The sequence below is a fragment of the Peromyscus maniculatus genome, chromosome 10 (assembly GCF_049852395.1).
Source record: "Peromyscus maniculatus bairdii isolate BWxNUB_F1_BW_parent chromosome 10, HU_Pman_BW_mat_3.1, whole genome shotgun sequence".
NCBI classification, from domain to species: Eukaryota; Metazoa; Chordata; class Mammalia; order Rodentia; family Cricetidae; genus Peromyscus; species Peromyscus maniculatus.
In genome coordinates this window covers 83,760,120-83,785,504 of record NC_134861.1, presented here as the reverse complement: position 1 = coordinate 83,785,504, position 25,385 = coordinate 83,760,120, and the positions used below count along the sequence as shown (strand labels likewise).

Here is a 25,385-nt window from a genome sequence, read left to right as displayed (position 1 = left end):
GCCCAAACCTTAATGAGTTCTCCTGCCGTTCTACTATGGCCTTCCCTGCAGCCTACACTGGACATTAACTAGGCAGTTTCATCTTTTAAATCTGTGTTTGCCTCCATCACTCAGAATTCGGTGGGAGTCTTTAGGGCACTTGTAACTTTCCATATCTTCATTAAGATCTATTTTTAACAGACTCTCAGAAAAGGAGATGTCTTGGTTTACCACTTTGCATAGAACTGTAGTGTTACAGGGAAAAACAACACTTGTGATTTTGGAGGGTAGGTTAGGGGGTATCTATTTTCAACAGGCAGACCCAGAATCCCAGCTGCAGTGGGAGGGATTCAGTATAGTGTAATGGATAGTGAGTGTCTGGATTAGTGCCGTGTACACAAAGATATTTTAGAACAGTTAAGGATTTTGATCTTTCGATTTAGGAGGCAGGGAAGAATTAGTGATTTGTTGAGTGAAGTTAGAAGCAGACTTAAAGGATGACATTTCCGTGTCCAGCATGAGAACCACGTGGCTGGTGGCTTATTCTGTGGCACAGTGTGGAATAGATGGATATATACAATCTAGCCCGGTGAATACATGTTGTTCCCTTCTAAATGGTCCAAAGTCAATTGCACATACATGCTTGGGACAATGAATGGGGATGATGATGTAGAAATGGGCAATCACCAGCAGAAAGATGTTTTTTGGAGCTGTGCCTGCTGGGGCAGGACATGAAGAGAGGTTCAGGTCTGTGGGAGAATCTGGAAGAACAGTAATTAGCAAAAGAAGGGTAGGGGTAACCAGAAACAAAACCTTCCTTAAGCCTTAAAAAGTACTGATACTGAATTCATTAAGGAAGGACACAAAGAAGGACAAAAAATCCAAGATTTGGGTCTCAGGAGTCTTCAGTCCATCCTGTTCACTCACCTGTAAATGTGGGCTAGCCTGACTGACACCCCTCATTGGGATCACTGCCGCTGGCCAATCTGCTTCTAGTCTCTCCACACCAGGCCTCTTCACGGCAGATCTGAGCAACTGTTTCCCTTCTCAAAAGCCCTTAAAGGATTTCCATTGACTTAATGTGAATCTAAAATATCTGACCTGGAATAAAGTCTGTGATGTCAAAGACCATAGAGGACTCCCATCTCCTAAAGGCATTTTCTTGAACTTGCTGCCCAGAGGCTGCTCTTCGCTGAAAAGCCTTAGTCATGCTTCTCCTCAGACCACCATCTCCCCACCATGCAGTGGGTTCAACTAGTTACTCCCACTTCCTCGGTCCCTAGTCTACCCAGAGATGCCCTGCCCCATGAATTGGTGTTTTCGTCCTTCTTTGGCCTCTTCTTTCCTTACTGCAATGGTTTTTCCTCTGTCCCTGGGCCAACCTCATAGTCTACCCAGCTTCTTACACATATTCCAGGTCTCTTCTCCCCTCATCTCTCAGCCCACCACTGTCCCTCTACGGTTCTCATAGTATCATGATTTTTTCTTTATAACATTTACTGTAATTCTGTATTTTTTCATTCACTCATTCAGTCAGACATTATATATTCTTTTCTAAATCACCCATTTCATTAGGGCAGGAACCATGTCTATTTTTTTTTCCATTGCTTTAACCACCCAAAGAATCTGATAATGGCCAGGAATCCAATTAATTACTGAATGATTGATTTGACAGCTACACCGTGGCCTAAGACTCTCTTCTGCTGTTATGACAAACTATTACAGACAGGGTAACTCGTAATGAGAAGAGATGGCTGACTGACAGGATGGCTGACTGACAGGATGGCTGACTGACAGGATGGCTCAGCAAGCAGAGGCACCTGTGCTCAAGCCAGAGGATTTAAATTCAAACCCTGATTCCACAAGATGGCAGAAGAGAATGGATTCTAAGAGCTGCCTTCTGACACACACATCATGGCACTTGTGCACTGGCACACATATGCACAATAGACAGATGGACGGATGGACGGACAGATGGATGGATAGATGGATGGATAAAGGCAAAATAAGAGATTTATTTAGCTTATAGGTTTGGAGGCTAAGAAGTCCAAATGTGTGGCTTTGGTTGTGTATGTGGGGGGGGGGGCAGTTGCTACATCTTAACCTGCTGGAAGGACAACCATACAACAGAAAGAGAGAGAGAGAGAGAGAGAGAGAGAGAGAGAGAGAGAGAGAGAGAGAGAGAGAGAGAGAGAGAGAGAGAGAACCTAGGGTCAATTTCATCCCCATGAGGAATAAACTCCTGAGATAACCAGGTCCCCGTGTAGCAAGCAGTTCATCCAGTCATGACAGCAGAGTCCCTTCTGACCCCATCACCTCTTAAAGTTCTCTCTCAGTATTACTGCACTGAGGACTGACCTTCAACATCATCTTTGGAGGCGACTTCAAAACCAAGGCATATGGTTAATTCTCTTTCATTGTTTTGTTTTATACCTTCCATGTTTTCTTTATCTATTTTCATAATTCCACTTTAGACACCATTTGTTTGATGCGTATTTATTTTATAAATTGCCAGGGTGCTTTAGAAATGCCCTGGTAATTATTAAGGAGTTACAAGTGTCTTCACTTGGACCTCCACTCTACCTAGTACATATTTCTATCATAACACAATTTTTAAAGAAACTTAAGTTTTAGTTTATGTTTATGGGTATTTGCCTGCATGTATTTATGTATACCACATCCATGCAGTGCCCATGGAGGCTAGAGAAGGGCATCAAATCCCCTCGAACTGGAGTTTCAGGTGGTTGTTACCCACCATATGGGCGCTGGGTAGCGAAGCTGGGTCCTCTGCAAGAGCAGAAAGTGATACAATTTACTTAGCCATCACAGTATTTCTACTTACTCACAATTTTTAAAAACTGAAATTAAAATATATCATTTTCTTTTCCTCCCCTAACCCTTCCCTTTACTGTCTCTCTTCCCAAATTCAGGGCCGTTGGCTCTTTTAATTATTGTTATACACACACACACACACACGCACACACACACACACACACACTGCTAAACATATAATCTGCTTAGTTGCTATAATGTAATTTATATGCATATATTAAAGGTCTGACAATTTGGTACCTGACAACCAACTGGGAGAATCTTCTCTGGGGAAGACCATCTTCTCCCTGTCCCAGCATTCCATAGCTGCCTATTGTTTAGCTAGGGGTGGAGGTTCCACAAATGTTTCCCCTTCCACGTTAGCACATTATCTTGCCTGTAATAATTATGTATTTATTATTAGATAATTACGTATCTATGGAAAATGGATAAAGATAATAAGCTGACGGACAGTCTGAAGGTAGTAAGGGTGAAGAGAATGTGAGTGATAAGCTGGGCCCTCCACCCAGACCTCAGATGTTCATGCTTTCATGCCCAATGTTGTGTCACAGTGTGGTTGTTCAGAGATTTATGTTACATCCTTGTTCTCTAGTAGGTGGGGAAGGCCAGGTTGCATACTTAAAGTATGTGGGGATATAAAAAGTAGGTCACTTTTCAGTGTAAAAATTGTAAGAGTAAGGTATGCATGTAAACTCTAATGAAAACATAAAACTGGGACAGCACAGAGAAGAGTTCTCATCTAGGATTTCCTGGTGAGTGTTACACAAATGATTCTGTTGGCAACTCCATCTTGAGTCATGGCAGCAGAAACCAAATACAAAAGGCATTCCTACACGGGCATTGGCCGAGACACTGGTCCACTTCAGGCTACTGCTACCTTGTTCCTAATCACTGTGTCAAAGGATCGTTGTTTCAAAAGTTACATAACTTTACACAGTTCTATCTTTAAAATCTTCCCTTTATATTAAAATTTTTAGAAGAAAGCATATGTATTATGACACAAATATTGCAGTGTTATCATCTTCCCATGTACATATCAGTTTCTTTGGAGAATTCCTGTTACTTAGTTGGTGACAATATACAAACTAAGCTTTTATCCTAATTTCTTGACTTGGTAATCATACACATGATAATAGTTAATTAATTCTCTAAGAGAACTGGTAAAACTTTACCATATTCGATCTGAGTCAGGCTTGGCGAATTCTTACAGCTCAGTGTTCAAGTCTGCCATCACATCCCCACACCACGTATCCAGGGAAGCATTTCATGAAACTTGTAGATGAAATGACTGTCCTAGACAAAGTATTTGCCTTCCTGTTTTTGTATTCCAATGTAAACTTTCTCTGCTTCCAATAGTGACTTCTCATCTTCCTGACCATTTGTTTCATCTGCCATTATCACCACTTTCTAGCTACAATGTAGGGTCAGACTGACATTTCCTAGAGACATTTAAATGTTAGATGAACGCTCAAGTTGGCCAGAAAGAAGTGTGTGCAATATATCTTCGGGGAATCAATTTCGGATGGAAAAAAATCATTCTTGGATTTTGTTCATTTGAGTAATTACTTTTTAATGAATGCTTACAATTTGCAGCCTTTTGGTTTGCTTTAAAAATTAATTGAGTGTATATATATATATATATATATATATATATATATATATCACCCTAGATTCAAGAAAATGATATATTTTTTATTTTAGTAGCTAAAAAAAGGAATGACAGCATTTTTCTCCATGAAACTACTCTCACTGTCCTTATTCATTATTAATTTACTATAAACCTTGAACAAGAACATCTCATTAACAATAAAATATCTGATTTCAATCTTCTATATTTGGGGACATTTATTTTATCCTTCTGCCTAGAGAGATTACCGCAGTCTACGGAAAGGTGCTCTCATTCATTCATATTTCTACTTGTTTTTATAGCACTCCAAGGGACAGAATAAAGCAATTAGTCAGAGAGTTGAACAGAAGCACTCAACACTCGCAAATGCATAAAGTTACTTTATTTTAAGTATACATTTAATTTTGAAAAATATAAATGCTAAAATATCTCATCTTCTTCATCTCTTAATTCCATAAAAGTCACAATAGAAAGCTTCATAAAACTGTAAAATACTATGTTATAGGAATTTTAGGTTTCATATTGGAAAAAAATTATTAGTAATATATTGAAATGTTTTCTGTTCTTTATCATTTTGTTCCACCATGTTGATCTACTTCATTTAAAATAAAAAGATGCATCATTTCTCCAAAGTTAATAAAGACTTAAGAGAATAAAAATAAGAGTATCTGAAAGTGCGTACTGATTGTGAAAAGTAATGTGTACGGATATGTACCAGCCACACCAATGGCTGCAAGGAGGCAAGTCTGCATTTGTTGCGCATTGTAGGCCTGGGACAAAGTTACTTCAGGCTCTAAGGATTCATTGGGTGACTTTAGCCCTGAGTTGCAGTATTTGCCTAGGAAACAGAATTCAGGATTCTTGTATGTATCCAGAGAACACAATGAAATGAACCAGGAATAAGATATCATATTCAAATCTCTGGTCAAAACGCCAAGTCGCCAGATTCACAGATATTACAAAAGGGTTTTCGTTTCAGGCTACCATGAAGCTCAGTGAAGTCATCTGCAAACCCCCAAGGCTATTCCGACAGGGAAGCGCTGCAGTCTTCCAACTGTCCCCAGTCACACGGTACCAACTGGGCTTCATGCTCGTGCTGTGAGAGCAGATGGGAACTATCACAGGAGATAAAGAAGAAAACCTCAGGTTCCTGCACCAAAATCATGAAGTGGTATGAAAAAAGATTGAAGAAAACTTTGTCCCATTTCCGATCAATGCCAACCTCTGTAATATAACTCAAATGGTTTTGTTTTCGAAAGATAGTCAGCAGTCGATACATTTCAAGTACTTTAACACAGTTAAAAAAAAAAGAAACAAAAACATGGAAGACAATCATTTGCTATATTAAACACCAATACACAGCCAACAAAGGATTTACTCTGTGTGTGTTGTTACATGTGCCCCAAATGCACATAAGCTGGATTACTGACAGCAGAGATCCCTTCTCTTAGGTGGGGGGTGAGGAGGGAGGTTCCCATTGCCTCTTCTCAAGAGAGTACTTCCCAGCCCCACCCCTCAACTTTACCGGAAGGAGAAGCTGAAACAGCACTGCCTCCAACACACAAAACAATTAGGATTCCAAGTAGTTTTTGCACACAGTAGCAAAGGAACAGCATGTCCGCGGGCTTCTGCAGACTGGAGGTCTCGTGCTTCGGTAGGCAGGCTCAGCCCACGCGTCTTCCTTCTCACAGTCTGTCTGCACTACCACAGGACTCCTGGTCAACAACTCGGAGTCTGTATGTCAAGAAACAATCTCCAAATTCACATCCAGGGAAGAAGGGTAGAAAGGCTTATAAAGAATTCTTCGCTGTATTTGTGTCCAGTTTACATAGAAAACAAAACCACCATGAAGTCTGCTTAGTTTCTAGCCAAGAAGCGAATTCAGCCAGATTCATCCAATGTGGTATTTCCATGGAAATTTGGGGTCCTGCTTGTTAGTGTGGGAACTACAGGAGTCATGAAAAGGCTTGGCGCTAACTATTCCTTGTAGCAAATGTAAGGTATGGCTTTATGTTCATTTTGTGAATACTAACCATCCACCCCAGTCAAAGAATAGGGACCATAAATGGGCTGCGATAACTTCAAGATCTGCTCAAAGACCGAATGATAAGTTAGGTTACTTCAGGAGCTCTCTGAAAAGGATACAGAGGACCATGAATCTCAAAATAAACTTGATTCATAATTAGAATATATATCCAGAGATTTCAGAAAAGTAAATGAAGTGGCTTTGATTTAACATCAAGATGGACTGCCTTTCCTCTGCATGCCTTTAAACACTCTACTGATGCTTCGATCACTAAAAAGATAAGATTTCTTATGTGGTTTAATAGGAAACTAGGTAATATACACTAACCATTTTAAGGATAGCTCTGGATATAAATGTGATGTAAAATGTACCACTTGAGATGTTAACAAATAATGTTAATTATCATTTCAGTGACAGCATTATTTATGATGTCATTTATACCTAATTTCTATAAAATTTAAAGTTTCAAGATGAACCATACACTGTAAAAGTAATAGGTGACTTAGGATAATGGAACTCTTATCATCAAAATTTCAGGAGAGCAGAATTATATTTTAGTTACTATATGAAAGTGGCGGGGGGGGGTCCATAAGAGCACATCACAGAACCAAAAAGCAGTTCAATTCTGCTTCTGTAACTCCTCTAGCAAACCCTGATAGTGAGTGTGCATCACTACTGTTGTTATACGAATCCCAAAGTGTGGATTCCACATCTAAACTATTATTTTAATATACACTCAGAATATAATGTGACTTATTGAAAATATAGCAATCAAATGCCACACTCAATTTGACTAATAAAGGTCTAATTATTCAACGCAGTATGATGAAACACATACACACACATATATTCTAAGTGATCCAACCACCTTGCTCCATCTATAAACACATGTAAATGGGCACTCTAAACTGTCCTTGTGGCTCTATGTTCATTCTTCCCGTTACAGATGTGTGACAGGGTGTCAATATTCTTATGGCTTTTGTGCTGGAACTATTGACTGCTGTTCTCTATGATGCTGATGGATGTCTGAGTGATTAGTAAGATGTAGTCACCTGGATTTACATGATGAATTTCTTGGCTCCTGACGGATTTTTCACGAGTGGTTTGGGTTTTATGAAAACGGACACGAGGGGCTTGACAGCTCTGCCCTCTGTCTGCTGTCACTCTATCTGGCTTTACACAACTGTGCAACAGCCACACTCAGAGTTCACACACAAGCACGCAAACTATTAGAATGAGGAAACCCTTAACAATACTGCCTAGGACGTGGACATGTAACACACCAGCATCTGCCCCCCACATGACCACCACCGCAGCAGAAGTTTCTCCTCTTCCACATTCCTCTCCTTAAACTCCTTCACAGAACAGTTACATTTATTTGGAAGAAAGGGGGAAAAAAAAAACAACAACCACCCAACAGACTCTTAGAAACATGGTGTTTTGTTTTGTTTTTAATTTGTTCTAGCCTTCTGGCTTACCCTAGTGTGTGTGTGTGTGTGTGTGTGTGTGTGTGTGTGTGTGTGTGTGTGTGTGTAAAAATCACATTATATACAATACAATTTTTACAGAAAGCCTGGCAGCTACAGGTAAGAGGTAGAACTACTCAAAACTATGTTTCCTGCTGCAGGAAAAAAATTCCATTTTCTTTACAGTAATTAAAAAAAAGTTTAAAAAATTGACAAAAAATAAGTTGCAGGTTAGGCCCCATAATTTAAACAACAAAATCTAGGAAGAAAAATATTCTTCAATGTACCCAACAGATAAGTTCATTAAAGGGTTAAAAAAAGTTGCATAGGAAAAGGGACATTCCAGCACTTGCTACAATGATGGCCAAGGTTTCTCTACAGGGAGCGAAGTACCTTTAGTGTTTTCTGCTTTTAATAACTCTAAGATCAGGGCTGACGAGCAAGGGCAGGTGGGTAGCAGCACATTTCCAGTCTTGGGGGCTCTGTAAGCAGGAAGGGACTCTGTCTGGAGCTCAAGGGCTGCTCTACCAGACAAGGGCCAGCCAGTAAGCACAGCTCCAAGCTTAGGTCCTAAGTTCCTTCAACAGTGTCATAAAAAGTGATACAAAATTCTTAATACTTTTAATCTCTGCTTGACAAGGGCAGCTTCTGCGTGTGTCTGGAGTGACAAGGGATTTCCAGGTCAGAGGACAACACATCTGAACGCCCGGAAACAAAAGTGTGACTCCTCGGGCGCTGTTGTTGTTTGTTTGTTTGTTTGTTTGTTTGTTTGTTTTAAAGAAAAGGGACACTATCGCCTTGATTTTACCTATGCAAGAGAGAAGCAGAGAAGGTGACTGTGTTATTCAGCCAGTGACCAAACAAAAGTTTTAAAATACACAGACCAAAAAAAAAAAAAAAAGGAAAAAGGTAACTGTCAGTTTTGAGAAAGACAAACAGGTTACAATGTAGTTTCTGTTCCCTTGTTCCTCCCGGGATCATCATTGTCTTCAGGCTCAAGTTCTAGTCTAATCTGAGGCACAACTTTCACTGGAGTTCTAGGAGGACTAAAGCAGAAGAGAAAAAAGAAAAAACAGTGAGTAACGCGATTTTCATCATCATCTCTGAAAGGCTCATGCACTGTGCACACTTCAAATGCACCAATCTGCTCCACTCTAGTGACCGTCCGTCCCTTCCATGTGTATTAAGAACAGGGACTTTAAATGAAAGTAAATGCAAGTAAAAACTGCCCAAGATTTCAAAGATTAAAAGAATTCTCAAAATTTAAAAAAAAAAAAATGAGACTACCATGTGGCTAATATTGTTAGAAATTAAGGGCCAGAACCAGAGCCCTGAAGACATTCATGGTCCTGTTTTCTGAGACTCAAACAGGACCTGTCCTTTCCAGACCCTTGCTAGAGAGAAGGAAACTACTGAAGAATGCTTGCTACAAAGAAACTTCGCTCACCCTGCATGACAATGGAATCATAAGGGCTAACATCCATCCTGGCCTTTAACTTCATGACACTGAAATTTTTCATTATTCTTAAGAGTAAAGCTCAGGTCTTTAAAATTGCTTCCTACCAGCCAAGCCTGGGGTGATCCCTGGGTCCCTGGGTGATTAATTGAAGTCCCAGAGAAGAGAACAAGGGATTCTACCCATAACCCCTACTGCGGCATCATCCCACAGCACAAGACAAATGCTGACCTTGGTATACCCAGCGACTCAAGGAAAGGAATTTTATCAGCATGATGTGTGGCGTTCAAGGAATGTTGATGATCTTTCTCCTGAGAAGAAAATCAATCAATCAATCAATCAATCAAAGTAAATCTTTGGCAAAAATGTGAAATTAGAATGAATATGAAAATCTTCATGCAAACCAAGGCCCCTTTCAGAACTAGAAAAGAGTGGGAAAATCAGGTTTGGACAGTGTCGAACATTGTATCAAGCTAAGCATGCAGACAGTGTGATGGAGACCAAACCACTTTTTCCCTCTCCTTTAGGGCAAGAGGGGAATCCCTGCCATGAGCCAGAACATCCTCTCTGTGTCTCATGCATGTCCCTGAGTTTCCATCCATGTGCAACACTCAGTCTTGCCTATCTGTTGCTATTCAAGAAGTAAAGAGATGTTGGAGGTACGTGTATTAAAATGCCAGTTTAATCAATTCTGTTCTTTGTTGGCCTACAAAGATTATCACATTATTAGAAAAGTTTCAGTCAAAATGGTCATATATAAACTTCTGTATCAACCATCAGTTATGCTACTAAATGATTTTGACAGGACAAACAATTGTTTTCATCACAAGTCTTAAGTTCTAGAACGGCAATTTTTCAAAAGTAACCTTTACAGCTTTCTTTTGTCTTTAATTATCTAGGGATGAAAAATGAAAGCAGAATATGATAGAAGAACTTAGATTCTAAAAGAAACTCCTAACTAATTTCCACTGATAAGGGTGGGCATAAGATCAGCTTTGTTTATAACTGATATTTTCAAATTAGACAACAAGGGTAAGGATGATTGCTCTTTAAACGCAGTGGGTCCTCGGCCTCCAAATGGTGTGCAACGATCCCATTTCCTGGTGTTTACATTCTCGTGCGACTCTTTCCCATACTACAACAGAACTGGCTTCACAGCTAATATGCTGCGGCACAAGTTCTCCGATTCTATTATAAAATACTGTACCTTCTATCTGAATTTCCAGCTATCTCTGGGTGGAGCCAGGCTACTGTGCCACGGTAATTCTATAGAAACGTCCACAGGCCAAGGAACTGAGATTTCCTGCCTAAGACTATTGGTTGGAAACAGATCCTCATCTCCAACCAAGTCCCTAGAGTCTTAGCTCCAGCTGACAGTAGATTATGCAATCTCATGAGACTCTGTACCAGAATCATCAACTCAACAGTTCTTGAATTTTTGAATGTCAAGAGCCATGAGAGAAAATACACACCTGTGATCTAAGCTGCTAAGTTTTGGGGTAATTTGTTACTGAGAAATTGGTAACTTTATATGCCCCATTATTTGATCAATACTTATTCATTTTAAATTTCCTTGGTAACCCTAACCTCTTGCTGACAGTGGGTGGTATTATCCACCAGAAATCAAAGTGTCTCTGTTGTTGTTCCTATACCAGGTCAGTATCCTCTGCAGTGGAGTTGGATCTAAAGGAACACATTTCCTTCCAATGAAAATGCAAAGAGTGATGGGGTTTGGGAGGCAACTGCTTTATGCTATTGGAAAAGCTTCATATGTTCATTGACATTACTAGAGTGGACTGTCAGTCATAGGCAAAAAGATGGCATTCACATGCTTTTACATTGTAGCCAATTACTGGAGAAAGACTAGAGCAGTTAAAATTGTGAATATGAAATAACGGAAGAGGAATGAAAAAATTAGGAAGGAAAATATAAATCAGTTATGTTTAGAGAGTTTTGCTAATATTTCACAACTGCCAATTTAATTGAGAGTATTCTAAATTCTCAATATTAACAATTCATTGATCATAGGGAGACCCTGGGTATAATTTCTCTCTTTTAACTAATTAGAGGATTGACTGAGATCTAAGGAGGACAAACAGTAACAGACAGTGATGTCATACTATATAAGCTGCAGTTCTAAATATCAGTGGGGGAGAAATCAATTAAAAAACATGGTTACAGGTTTAGCTATTGAAAATAAAACAAAACAAAAAACAAAAGAACCCTGGCGATGACTTAGCAAAGACTATCAAACAAAAGTCTAAGAGGTTATGGATAAAAGGAAGATGGGTAAAGCTTAAGGAATATCAACCAATGAATAATAAATGATGTTTTCTGAGAAGTAAGTTGCTTCAGTCTGCACACGGGAAAGAATAAAGGCAATGCAGTAGAGAGGCAGATGGAGGGCAGTCCTAGAGGACAAGCATGGGTCATAGTCAGGCAAGCATGCGAGAGGTTAGTTCTACTCACTGTCCAAGGGTTTGTTATCACTTAGGAAAGGTTGCTGTTCCATGATGTCCATTGGAATTTTAATACTGGGGACCTTTTCTGAGTATGGGCAGTCAGACTGTGAAAGAAATGTACAACAGTTTTTAGAATGTTTTCTATTATTTCAGTCCTTCCTGCTTCCTTCCCAGTGTTTGCCCAAACCTACCGTTTTATCATTTACAGCAACTAAAGAAAAAAGCATTAAGTATCATTCGACTGCCTAACTTTTCAAGTACTCCACATCTTTATCCATCATTTGCTTTCCCTTCTTCTGAGGTAATGGGACTGAGTTCATTGAGGCTCAAACCACAGCAAGAAGATTCCTACAGCCTCACTGTAAAGTGTTCCATAGTTGGATTCCGAATCGACAAACTACACACAACTGTAAAGTGTTCCACAACTGAATTCCCAATTGGCAAACTTTGGTTGTTGTACGTGTAAAAGAAAATGTCCCCTGTGAAGACGGATTAAACACAGGAAATTTTCCAAACTATATATGGTCTTAAATTTCATGTTTTGTTTTACAGTGTTCTCTGATTCTTTCTCCAGGAAAATCATGACCCATATTCCTGTCCAAAACAATTTTAAGACATTTTTAACATCCACTAGCGAGGAGCCCTCTGCAGAGTTAGTCTCTCTTCCTTCCTTTAATATGCTCAGAAACTATTTTATGATTAAAAATTCATTCCAATTTGCTCGTGCCAAGAATATTTTTAAACATAAGCAAAAAAATGAGAAAAATAAAACCAAAAGAATGATCAGATAAGTAGAGAATCATAACCAAGAAAATGATAAAATTCAGTAGCTAGTTGTAGAACTTCTTAAAAACAGGCCACCTAACCCAAAATATCATAAATTCCCATAGGATAACTACTTTACTTTTTAAAGTTTCAATGATCATGTCAGCATTATCTGCAATAGCTAAATTATGGGACTAACCTGTGTCCAACAGCAGAATCTTGACAAAGAAAACATCTCACATACACATACCCCCCCCCCCAACACACACACATACACACACACGGATACATATTTTTCTTTTGGCCATAAAGAACAATGAACTCACAGTGTTTTGAAAGAAGTTAGATACAATTGGAGATAATCATAATAAGTGAATTAAGCTAGTTTCAGAAAGATGAATATTGTAAGTTTTCTTTCATTTGTCATTCTTAGGTTTTATACAGATACATAAAATCATGAAGGTCAAACCGTCTATGGAGATAGAGGGAACTAATGGAGGAAGAAGGGCGAGAAAAGGGACATGGAAGGGAATATGCTCAACATATAGTAATGCAACATGCAAGAGCTATAAAAACTAATTAAGAAAGTAAACATATTGATTCCAAGTCTGTAAGTGGACTGAAGAGACCCAATTTATCTATGAACTGAAGATATCAAGGAAACCATCTTTAACTGGAAGGGGTCAGTAAAGAAGAGAAGGAAGAGGACTGGCAGTGTATCTCAGAAGCAGAGTGTTTCTCTGGCACTGTGAGCCCCTGCATTTCGTCCTCACCACTTCAGAAACAAAAAAGAATGGGGCATGGGGCTTTTATCTTAAAACAAAATTTGAGATAAAATCTATTGCTTATAATGAAAATTCATTTGTGATTAACATATGGGGGTAATGAGTTATAGTACCTTTTGAGAACTAAGATGATATGTTTAACTGACAAAAATTTAAGTTAATTAAGATACCACATGTACCTTCCTTCATGACCATGCCATAAACAAAGTGTCCTTTCAAATATTTCCCAAAATAATAGCACTTACACACAGACACCTGGGCAAACCAACTCTTAATTACAGACTACCAGGCAGGCTCAGAAGTGACTGTGAGCAGATAAAATGTTGGTAAGGTATAATTTTTACAACATTCACCATAAATACAAAACTGTGACCCTGGAGTCCCAGTTTGGACATATGTAACCAAGAACCCCACATCATCTGAGTATCAGGAGACACGTCCAATGCATAGTCTTCAAATAACGGGCTCAACATATAGAACCTACTGCCCTGATAGACTCTAAACTGCCAAGCATGTTCACTGTGTGTAAACAAATGTACACATCTGCTGTCTTGATATGGATGTGATAGAGAAGAAGGAACAGAAATTAGCATCCCCCAAGACATATCCCCAAATGTGCAACATGCAGTAGAAAGTGGTAAATAATACCAAAACAAGAGCATTGTGTGAGTACAAGTTATGAAAAATAATTCTAAGAATTCTGGGATTAATTTAAGGAACTCATTTGATTCAACTTTTGTCATGAGAGAGGAGTGAATTTAAAAAAAAAAACCCAAAAGGTTGTATATTATTTAAGCTCCTAGAGAATATTCCATAATATTAGTTTACACATTAGTAATGTGTAATGATTTTAAGTTTCGTGTTTGTGAGTATGAACTGAGGTGCCTATTTTAAGAATTTAAGATGAAATACTGCATTAGTCATCTTAATACTTCAGCCAGCCTTTTGTTTTTGTCTTGAATGCTCCAAAAATTCACTTTAAGTTTTGATTTCTAGTCAATGTTCAAGTATATTGTTCTTCTTTAATACAGCACGTTAATCTCTGCTACAGTTTAAACACACACTTTGCTTTTCCTTTGCCCATCATTGGAAACAGAAAATCTATACACCTGCTCTCTCAGAAGATGGATGGTGATAGCCACGTAAGTTCCCTCAGAGCCCTTTTCTCTGTAGCTAAATGTGTCTCATATATTTAGCCTTTTCTTATTGGATCAATTTATCTGAAATCCAATTCTGTCTGTTGCTTCCCTTCGCTGTACTATGTCCACGTTCTACAAGAAGAATACAACCAGACAGCCTGATCAACTACAGACACACAGAGAAGCTTGGTCCGAGCTCTGGCTTTGCTACGCCCAGCTGTGCACACTTGGAAAAAAACGGCTTTAACAGATGCGTCAAAGCACTGCCTTGCACACTTTAAATGTATACATTTTCATTTGTCAGTAACACCTCAAGTTCATTTTTTTTAGGTTCTGAAAAATAAAAAAGTCAATGTTTATCATTCTAAATTTCCTGACCTAAAAAATGCAAACAAAAGTATGTACGTTAAGGAACTGTTATGAGAGCTGGAGATGAGGCATGCTCAGCTGAAGTTACTGCCCGATTAAAAATAAACTGTATCCCTACTTTAGGATTTCATGGACACAAGCAAATCATATGATGTCATAAGGATGCCGAAGATGCTGCTCTCCGGCAACACCAGCAGACACCCACGTAGATCTGGAACCTGACAGAACTGTTCACTGAGTGGCACACAGTCTTTATAGGGGGAGCTGCTTGACTGGGCTCATTCAAAACTCACTCTGTTTTGTTCACAGAGATGAATGATCATATTTAATCAGAATTTTAACGAGAGACCATTATTTTCCAATATGACTAAGTAAACCCCCCCAAAATGGCCCACACAGAAAGCATCGTTTTGACAATCCTCTCAAAAGGCTACTTGTTTGAATTCTCATATTTTGTGTGTGTGTACAAATGTGCACAAGTGAATGTATGTATAAGAAAAATAAGATCCAGATTTTCTCTGGGCACTGAATATAGACATCCCACCCTACCTCAAGCATATGTACTTCTGTGACATGATCTAAAGAAGAATAAATAGGAATATTTTCATTTCTCAAGTTAATCACCTAACTATAGGAGAACCATCTGGACTGTGACACTGATGAGGATAATTCAGGAAAGAGACCTTTGCATCTTTTTTAAGAGTTATGGAGAAATAATGCTAAATATTTGAGTCTAAGTACAGGGTCAATGTAACACAAATACAAAAAAAAAAAAATGTTCCTCTAACTGGCTTGACACAGGAAGTGTAGTGGGTAGCTATTCCAGCTTGGATCTGGAAGTTCCAACCCCCATTGAGACTCTGGCAACTGTCACGCCTACGAGGCGGGGCCAGGGGAGGCACCTAGAGACCCCAGAGCTGGATGGGCCAGCGCTCTCTCTGTGCTGCACCCTGAACGTTGGAGGTGAACTGAGCAGAGCTCCAGAGAACACCGCTGGATTGTGATACACCTTCCCCAGACCCTGCGACCTACCTATCACTTAATTTGTGAGTTACACCATTAAATAAATATCCTTTTAACTACGTGGAGTGGCCATAATAACTTCACCAATATATGGCGCTCACGTGGGGCAAATTCCAAAGGCCTGGGCGGCTCCCGCCCTCTCCTCCCTAGCTGGCGGGTACCAAACTCCTAAAGTTTGGGGTTTCCCTTACATCGTCATTGTCGCTATCCAAACTTCCTTTCTTCTTTTTCTTTTTCTTCTCATCCTCCTTCTTTTTCTTGTCTTTTTCTGGAATGACGTCATCAAGGAAGCTGAGGTCGTGCTGGGAGAAGAGGTAGTCCATACCTTTTCTAACAGCTACAAGTGCCAAGATCTGCAAACACAGTAACAGAACAGGCTATGTCAGATGACGTCACGAAGATGCTGCTGATGCTGCCCATCAACATCAGCAGAAAACAGGCCGTGTCAGATGATGTCATGAGGATGCTGATGATACTGCCCATCAACATCAGCAGAAATCCATACAGGTCCAGGGTCTGACAGAACTGCTTACCCAGTGACCCACAGTCTTCCCTGAGAAAGCTGTTTGATGAAAATCTCAGCCGGGCGGTGGTGGCGCACGCCTTTAATCCCAGCACTCGGGAGGCAGAGCCAGGTGGATCTCTGTGAGTTCGAGGCCAGCCTGGGCTACCAAGTGAGTCCCAGGAAAGGCGCAAAGCTACACAGAGAAACCCTGTCTCGAAAAACCAAAAAAAAAAAAAAAAAAAAAAAAAAAAAAAAAAAAAAAAAATCTCAGTCAAAATCCATTTTTGTTTTGTTCATAATGATCAATCAGAGAATGTATGATTATATTCAAATCAATTGGAATGATGGGGAATTATTTTCCAAAGCCATTTCCTTCCATGTTAAGTTTTTAATAAAATTAAAAGCTTAAAAGTAAAAATAGTTTGCATGCGATTCCTAATTATTGAAAATTTTTTAATTATACATAATTCTAAAAACTAGTACCTATTATAAGCTAAATGCTTACCACGTTCCTGATCCTTGCTGAACACTTAGGAAATATTAGTTCACTTAGTTCTTATAACAAACTCTAGAAATTTATTATTTCCATCTTACAGCTGAGTAAACTGAAGTTTATAAATGCTATGCTATCTGAGGTTATGATACCAGTAAACAAAGCATGTAGAGTGGACAGGTATATGCTTCCTTTTACATTTATTTTATTTTTATTTATATATGTGTTTGTGTATGTACACATGTGTGTGAGTACCAGTGGAGGCCAGAAGAGGGTGTCAGAATCATAGGCAGTGGTAAGTGCAGGATGCACTCTTAATTGGCAAGACATCAGTTCAGTCGTTTCTGAGCACAAAAGATTTATACTCTGTATTTAATCTCTTGAGGCCTTTTCTGCCAACATTTTTTTACCTTGGTACTTTCTGTTCTACAAACTGCTCTGCATTTTATTATTTTTTTATTCTGCATACAAACACCAAGTTCCATTACATGACTTGCTCTCTCAGGTTTCCACTATGGAGTTTCACTAACATCAGCTGCTCAACAACAAAAGTCATACCCAGCCAAGTTCCAAAAGTGGGGGTCTTTATCCACACTACACTCTATACTTGAGGTATCCATCTCCTGAAAAGATCTGTAACATCTGACCCATGGACATTCCAAAACCATTTATGAACCTAAGGAAATCTCTGGAAAAATAACAATTTATAAAAGTAAAGTTTTCCTAATATTTAGTATAAGAAAGACATAATTTACTGGATATATTTCAAATTTATTATGGGTAGCTTAATTTCCCTGATTTTAACAAATTAATAGGTAGGCAGAAAGTCCTAACAGGTAAATGGGAGTCATTTCTAATGTTAAGTTTGTTTTACAATAAGTTAATACAGCTTAAGGGGGAAAATAAAGATGAAAGGGACCATCACTGAAAAAAAGATCTTGCTGAAAAAATGTCAGTAATATTTTAAACTATTTTTCCTATGTCCCTGGGAATAAAAAGAAATATAATTACAAACAGAAAATATGTACATAACAAAATAATAATTCCTGTTGTGAGTAGGATGACTTTAAAAACAAAATGTGGTAAGTATATGGTATAGAAATGTTTTCCAGAATCGTTGGGATGATGGAATAGAAAGAACTGAGATGGCTTTGAGGTAGGTCTTATGTGTTGTTGTGTATCAGTTTCCTCCAAGATTGAAACACTATTATCCTGCATGAAGATCCTTGAACGGGAATGTAAACAACTCAAAATAGCTTCAGGAAGTTCCTGAAACTGACCAGATTCACCAGGCTCCCCCCCAGCCAGAGTAAGCAATAAAAGCAGAGAGTCTCTCACCGACCAAAAGAGCTAAGCTGCAAAGCAGGCTAGCAGACAAACCAAACTGAAAACGCTGCGATCAGACCACCTGCCTGGAAGTGCCTCAGACCAACTGAGGCATCTGAAAAGGAGAGTCCCACCTGATGAGCTTCCTGCAGGCTGTGCAGTGTGCTCCAACTTTGTGATCTGTCACCCATGCTGGCGTGGGCCTTGGCGATGCAGCTGTCTTTTGAGTCTTTACCATTCCCCGTTAGTAATCCCTTACTCATTCATATCCCTGTAAGTAACTCCAATAAAACTCACTGGTTCACCAAATTGGACTTTGGTAATGAAGGGACACTAGCCCACTCAAGCACGGCTCTGGCCGGCCTTTCCTTTCTCTCCCATTCCCTCTGCCTTGCTAAAGACTGTTTGATTACATTCCTAAAACTAGCCATAACAGTCCATTCCCTTGTTTGGCCACTTCCTCCTCCTGAGGCTGGCTATCAAGGTCCAGCTATCAAAGTATTGAAATCTAGCAATCAAAAGCCACCTTTGGCTCACCTAATTAACATGCCCAATTAAAATTAAACACCTCATCCTAACACGGGGTTTCCCCCTTTTACTTTTATAAATTTCCATTTGCCTATGAGCCATGTCTGGCTCCTCTCTATCCAGAGCAGTCCTTTGTTCCCCTCAGGGACAAATATCCTTACCCCCTCTCCCACGTTCCTCTCCCCTTCTCCCTCATCCCCTATTTCCCATCTTTGTCCCTTATCCCTGCCCTCTGTCCCTCTGAGGCAAACAAATCTCCTTTGTGCTAAGAACTTGGTCTTGGAGTGTCCTTTTTCAGGTGGTATCCGTATGTACTTGGGTCTGTTGTGGGCTCCCTGTCTGGGGTAAGTAGTCATGTGTGTTGCATCTCCCCAGGAAACATTTTGTCACAGGACATACACATATGTGGGCAGTTTCTTGCAAGAAATAAAATTACAATAGAGTATAAAATTCAGTAAGGAGGCAAGACACAGAACTTGCATTTCCTCTTTGCCTATTGATTCAGAGGGGGCAGTTACTTGCTTCACCTTGATTACTATCACAGGAAGCGTAGAGTCCAGCCTTATCCTTAAAATAATGAAAACCACATGAATCTAAAAACTCTACTTCTTCTAATGAGCCCTGCCTTTTCTCACAAGTCTACACATGCTTCTATTATTTGGACTGAAGTGTACTTTATTCTTATTTAGGTTGGTTCTATTATACAATACCTTAAAAATCATGTGCACTGATGTCTACTGCTTGCCAGACATTGTGTTATACACTTGGCATTCATTATCAATGCTTAGAACAATAACAATGCTACCCTCCCACTGATGAGTTCATGGTGGCTCAAGAATGTTGCTGACCAGCAGGAACTTGAGCCAGTATCTGAACTCAGGAGGGCATATTTGAAGGTGCTTGTCAGCAGCTGTTGCCATGGGAAACTTAGCTTACAACTGGTCAACAAGGCTAATTGAAAGCCAGAACGACAATGAAAGACTAGGCACACACTTAAATAATCTGGGTTTTCCATGGCACAGTAAGTATGTGATAGGCATACAGTCATGGGTAGTTTCAATTAGGAAAACCTACCATGACTGGAAAAATAATAGCAGCCACTGTTGACTTGAGGATCCAGAGCAGAGCCAGGCACAACACCTGCAGGAAGGTGAAGAGATGGACGCGGCGCAGGGGGACATGGCGAAGGTAGATGAAGTCGGGCTGATGCTTCAGGGGCATCAGAAGCAGCTTGAGACGGTCCATGAACTGGGGAGGAATGTGGAAGAAAATCCGATGTATTATTTGAAGAGCCAACTGAGTCATTTCCACTCTGCTTCACCAGCCAGGAGGGATGTACATTGTGTATTTCAGGCCAGCAGTGTCCTCTTCAAAGGACAAAGTGCGGTTAGAGAGTAGGAGACTTACATTAGCACACGCAGATCATGTTATCAGCCTTCTAAGTTTTGCTGATTTTTTTTTTCAGAGATGTTAGAAGGTATATAAGATAACGTGGGCAGAAAGGATAAAGTTACAAAGCAAACAGAAATTCTAGCTGTTCATCCTTTACCTTCTGTTTTTACTCTCTGATTCTCCACCCAGAGGGTTCTGTACCTATTTTGGTATGATATACTGAAGGGAGACATCTAACTTACGCATCTGATCCTGCCTCAGTTGTCTTCTCTGAAAGAAGAACAGAAGATACCCCACATTTTAAGCAGCTCAGAGATGGTTTAAAGTATCTAATTTAAAAATGGGAAATGAACATAGTATGTTACTAAATCCTACTTTCTTTGTCTAGGTTATAATTTGATGGACACATCCATATCCACCAATGTATTACCACTTCTATTCAGAAAAAAGCTTCATCCACATTACAGTGAGTTTCAAGACACCAACAAGAAGACTGGGGAGCCCAAGTGAGATTAGCACTGCCATGTATGACCAGTAACAGAAAGGATGGCTGTGCATGTTTGTGCCAAGTGCACCTCACAGATGAAGTGCTGAGTTGACACTGATGATGACGGACAAGATGATGCTTAGCAACACATCACAGGGGCTTTCAGAGGAGAGGTTTGTGGTGGTATTGTGTTCCCCAATATATTGTGTACACTAATAAACATAATGTACACGCTAATAAACTTATCTGGGGTCAGAGAACAGAACAGCCACTAGACATAGAGGCCAGAAAATGGTGATACACACACCTTTAATCCTAGCATTCCCAAAGCAGAGATCCATCTGGATCTCTGTGAGTTCAAAGCCACACTAGAAACAGCCAGGCATGGTGACTCACGCCTTTAATCCCAGGAAGTGATGGCAGGAAGCAGAAAGGTATATAAGGTGTGAGGACCAGGAACTAGAGGCTGGTTAAGCTTTTAGGCTTTTGAGCAGCAGTTCAGCTGAGATCCATTTGGATGAGGACTCAGAAGCTTCCAGTCTGGGGAAACAGGATCAGTGGAGGAAGCTGTGGGGCTTGTTCTGCTTCTCTGATCTTCCAGCATTCACCCCAATACCTGGCTTCAGGTTTGATTTTATTAATGAGACCTTCTACGATTCGTGCTACAGAGGCTGTATAGATATCTACTGAACTGACTAATCAGAAGAGCTCAGAAACAACATTGTGCTGCAGGGAAAGGAGAAGGAAAAGTCATGGACACGTCCACAACCTTCCTCAGAGCCATTGCCCACTTGAGGGGTTTCTTTCTCCCTTCAGAAAACTTTTCTTCACTATAAAGATTAGATTTCAATTGTTTTATTTTATTTATTTATTTTGCTAAACCAATCTTATCAAAAGGGCCTAAAAGAGAAAGAATCAAGAGAAAAACAAGGAACAGTGAAAAGGCATTTGGGACAATAGTAACCCGCCAGGGGTTACACCGTTCACTAGCTGTCCCCACAATCTTCCTGCCACCAATTGTTATGAGATGGTTGGTTCTTTCCTTCTCTTTCTAGACAGGTACTCAGTTCCAGCCATTGATAGAGCCCCTGGAACACTCTGAAACAAATCTCTGATTTAGACGAGATCCTTAAGGGCAAACAAAAATTAATAACTATTAGTTTCTAGGCATCTAATGTTCATATTATCTCACTTGGAGAGGAGAGAACATTTATAATGGCAGACAAAAAAAATAAAATATTTTACAAAGTTATACTTCCTAAACACTTCATTGGCACAAATAAACTCATGCTGCCATTCACCTAGTGCAGCCTATGAAGAACTACTTTGTGTTTCATAACAACTATCCCAGTGCGGAAGAACTCTTCCACTGGACCAAAACCAGGAATAGTAAAGTAGCCTTGCTTTTGGGGGGTCTGGCCATTTGCCCAGATCTATCTGACTTTAAAACCAAGTTAATATAAATGCAATAAATGAAAGCAAGGGCTGTTTTGAAGGAGTTCAAATGAATTCTTATGATGTTCACAGAACACGCAGTCTTTTCCCATTAAAACATTACAGAGTGCTAAATAAGGCTACAATTAACAGGGTGCCAGAAAGCGGCAGAACTTCCAGTTTCCTGGTGCCAATTAAATTAAACCTCTATCGAGAGACAAAGCCTCTCACAAAGTTTTCCCTAGCAAGTTTTTTTAAAAAGTGGACCAGGGGCAGAAGTGGGGGCATTGGCAAGGGCATTGGCCATGGTGGTCACTTCAACTGAAGCTGTGAACAGTTGAAATTTTTGATGAAAGCAATACCTAATACACATTCATTTTAACTGTTTATTGCTGCAAAACTTTTGACCACTGAGCGTGCAATGAGGAACTGCCTGCTGTCTGTGAAGGTTAAGATAAGTGCACAAATAACACCCTGATGGACATGGTGGATGTCCATCTTAAGAGGGGAAAAAAGGTGAAGAGACAGATGAGGAAAGAATACAGAGAAAAGGAAGATGAGGAGGAGGAGGGACAAGGAGAAGGAGGGGAGGGAGAGGAAGAGGTGGGGATGGTGCGGGCGGCAGTGTTGGGGACAGTAGCACAGAGCCCACTTCCTCACCAGGTGACATTAAGCATCCCCTTTCAGTAATGGGCATTCAGAATAACATTTCTCGACACTGGTCAGTTTTGTTGATTACATCAGGCAAAAGATTGAGGAAGCAGAAAATGAATGTATTTTAAAGAGTCAGTGGTTAATGATTAGTGCCTTCACCAAAGATCTACTACTGGCCTCTCCTCCTCTGAGGAATGCATCGCTTGCTCAGGCTGCTGTGGAAGCTTACCTGCACACCGTTGAGCGAGGCCACCCCCATATACAGGAACACACCATACAGAACAGGCATGGGGATAAACTGGAGAGGAAAACAATGAAAACAGGTTCAAAACAACAGTGAAGATAGTTGGGGAGAGGAATCATTTAAATGAAGGGTAAATCTGAAACTTAAACACAGCATGTAACAACAGAGCAACCTCAAATTAGTTAGTGCATTGATCTCATCAATTGATAAAATTCTAAGCTTTGTATTAGAACTAAATGAAGCTGAAGGGAACTTTCGAATCAATTTCATTTTCTTCTTCTTTTTTTAATAATGGGCATGCATGGCCTCAACACTACTTTTTTAATGGGAAACTGTTTCAGCTTCCCTTTGCTCTTAAAAGCACTGGACTATGCAACCCAGATGTTTGCGTGGGCTATGAGGTACAGACAGAGGTGGCAAATTGCCTCACTCTGAAGCCAGGATCTTTTGTAACAGTCTGTTGATTTTCTCCTTACTAATTTTTGCCAAAAGATATATCAGCTTGTGTGAAAATGCCTCTTTCAGTAAAATAAACATCAAATGGCTGTTCCTTTTCTCCTCAGGACTATTAAGTTACACACTAATGAGAATATGGTTTGAAAGGAGCACGAAGCACCTGGAAGCAATTAATTACCCATATGGATTAATGCACATCTTTTAAAACTCAATTAATATTTTGTGCGTTATTTAGTAAAATATCTTCTACAACAACAGGAAGTGTTTTAACAATGAGAAGCTCTAATCCAATGTGTGCATATTCTTTTCCCCTAGACCTGTGAAATGCAAGCCTATCACATTTGAGAATCAAGCACAGTATTCTAATTCTGAGAAATCTTCTGTCTGGATGACAAGAGGCATCAACCTTGGGTTTGAAAAGAAGTTCAAGTAACTGAAGGACTTTTCAAAGCTCAAATACTAAAATGGAAATGTAATTAAGGTCAGCCAGTAAATCCACATGTGGGAGGCTACTGTAACCGAAGACAGAGTATTCCTTTAAGGGTAGAATTTTAAAACTACTGCATGTGTGAAATGAAGCACCATTTCTAGAACCATCTTATTGCAATTCCCTGATGCTGTTCTGCCTTGGACCCTCTGGCCACCATTAGAGAACTAGTGAATCCTAAAATGGACTGCGACTGCCTCCAGTTGTTACTGGTTAGTCCCAGGAATGGCCAAACTTCAGTAGAGAAAAGTACACACTTCTAAAAACTATCCATGTTTTCTCTGAAATGGGTTAGCAATTTTACCAGAACTGATTTTAATCTTGAGCTCAGAAAAGAATAAAAGAGAAAAGGAATTGAACGATAAAGTGGGTAGGAGGGCCATGCTGGCGGTCAGACAGTATGCTGCAATACCCAGCAGTGACCACAGAGCGGTAGACACAGCCCACTCAAGTCACCTGCGCTCAAGCACCAGCCTTTCTTTTGGCATATGAGTGCTCAGGCTACTTACAACTCTTTTTGTTTTGTTTTTGTTTTATTTTATTTTATTTTATTTTATTTTATTTTATTTTATTTTATTTTACAATACCATTCAGTTCTACATAACAGCCACAGATTCCCTTGTTCTCCCCCTTCCTGCCCCCCTCCCCTTCCCCAAAGCCCACCCCCCCATTCCCACCTCCTCCAGAGCAAAGCTTCCCCAGGACTGAGATCGACCTGATAGACTCAGTCCAGGCAGGTCCAGTCCCCTCCTCCCAAATTGAGCCAAGCGTCCCTGCATAAGTCCCAGGTTTCAAACAGCTAACTCATGCAATGAGCCCAGGACCTGGTACCACTGCCTAGATGCCTCCCGAACAGATCAAGCCAATCAACTACTTACAACTCTTTATGGACATTTTCCAAAAAGAAATAAATAAGACTAGTAAACAATCTAATTTATTTCTCTGACTCATTTTTAAAGCATCTATTTTCCCTCAATAGGTGATGATTTCTTTTCATTTATTGTTACATTCCTAATGCTCCAAATAAGGAAGGAGAAGTAGATGGAGGAAAGAACAGTTAATTCATGGGAAAATATTCGTGTTTCTTCAGTAGTTACTTTTTTAAAAAATTTATTTTTATTCCATGTGCATTCATGTTTTGTCTGCATGTGTGTCTGTGTGAGGGTGTTAATTCCCCTGGAACTGGAGTTACAGACAGTTGCGAGCTGCCCTGTGGGTGCTGGGATTTGAACCTAGGTCCTCTGGAAGAGCAGTCAGTGCTCTTAACGGCTGAGCCATCTCTCCAGCACCCCCAGTGGTCATTTTTTTTTTTTTTTTTTTTTTTTAATCTAAGTAAAGTATTTCTCCAGCTTGGAAAGTGTCACAAAAGGTCTATCCTTACTTGGTCTTAACGAAACATTTTTTTTTTCAAATGTGCTTCTACATAGCAAAGAAACATTGTGCGTTGGGC

At 39.8% G+C, this 25,385-nt stretch overlaps 1 protein-coding gene across 5 annotated transcripts in view; it reads right to left on the bottom strand.

Moving 5' to 3' along the window:
* Positions 1 to 4,805: 4,805 nt before the first annotated feature.
* The window catches only part of Slc4a4 (solute carrier family 4 member 4), a 336,420-nt gene continuing 315,840 nt past the window's right edge, over positions 4,806 to 25,385 (bottom strand). For 3 of the 5 annotated variants that reach the window (XM_076546588.1, XM_042257613.2, XM_076546587.1), the window contains 5 exons: positions 22,978 to 23,046; positions 19,856 to 20,029; positions 16,121 to 16,282; positions 9,618 to 9,697; positions 4,806 to 8,976 (listed from right to left, as the gene is read on the bottom strand). In XM_076546588.1, the coding sequence (XP_076402703.1) occupies positions 8,871 to 8,976; positions 9,618 to 9,697; positions 16,121 to 16,282; positions 19,856 to 20,029; positions 22,978 to 23,046 (591 nt within the window). In that variant the 3' untranslated portion in view covers positions 4,806 to 8,870. Of the gene's footprint in view, positions 8,977 to 9,617; positions 9,698 to 11,855; positions 11,953 to 16,120; positions 16,283 to 19,855; positions 20,030 to 22,977; positions 23,047 to 25,385 lie in introns of all 5 variants that reach the window. The other 2 variants (XM_076546591.1, XM_076546590.1) reach the window with 1 other exon arrangement.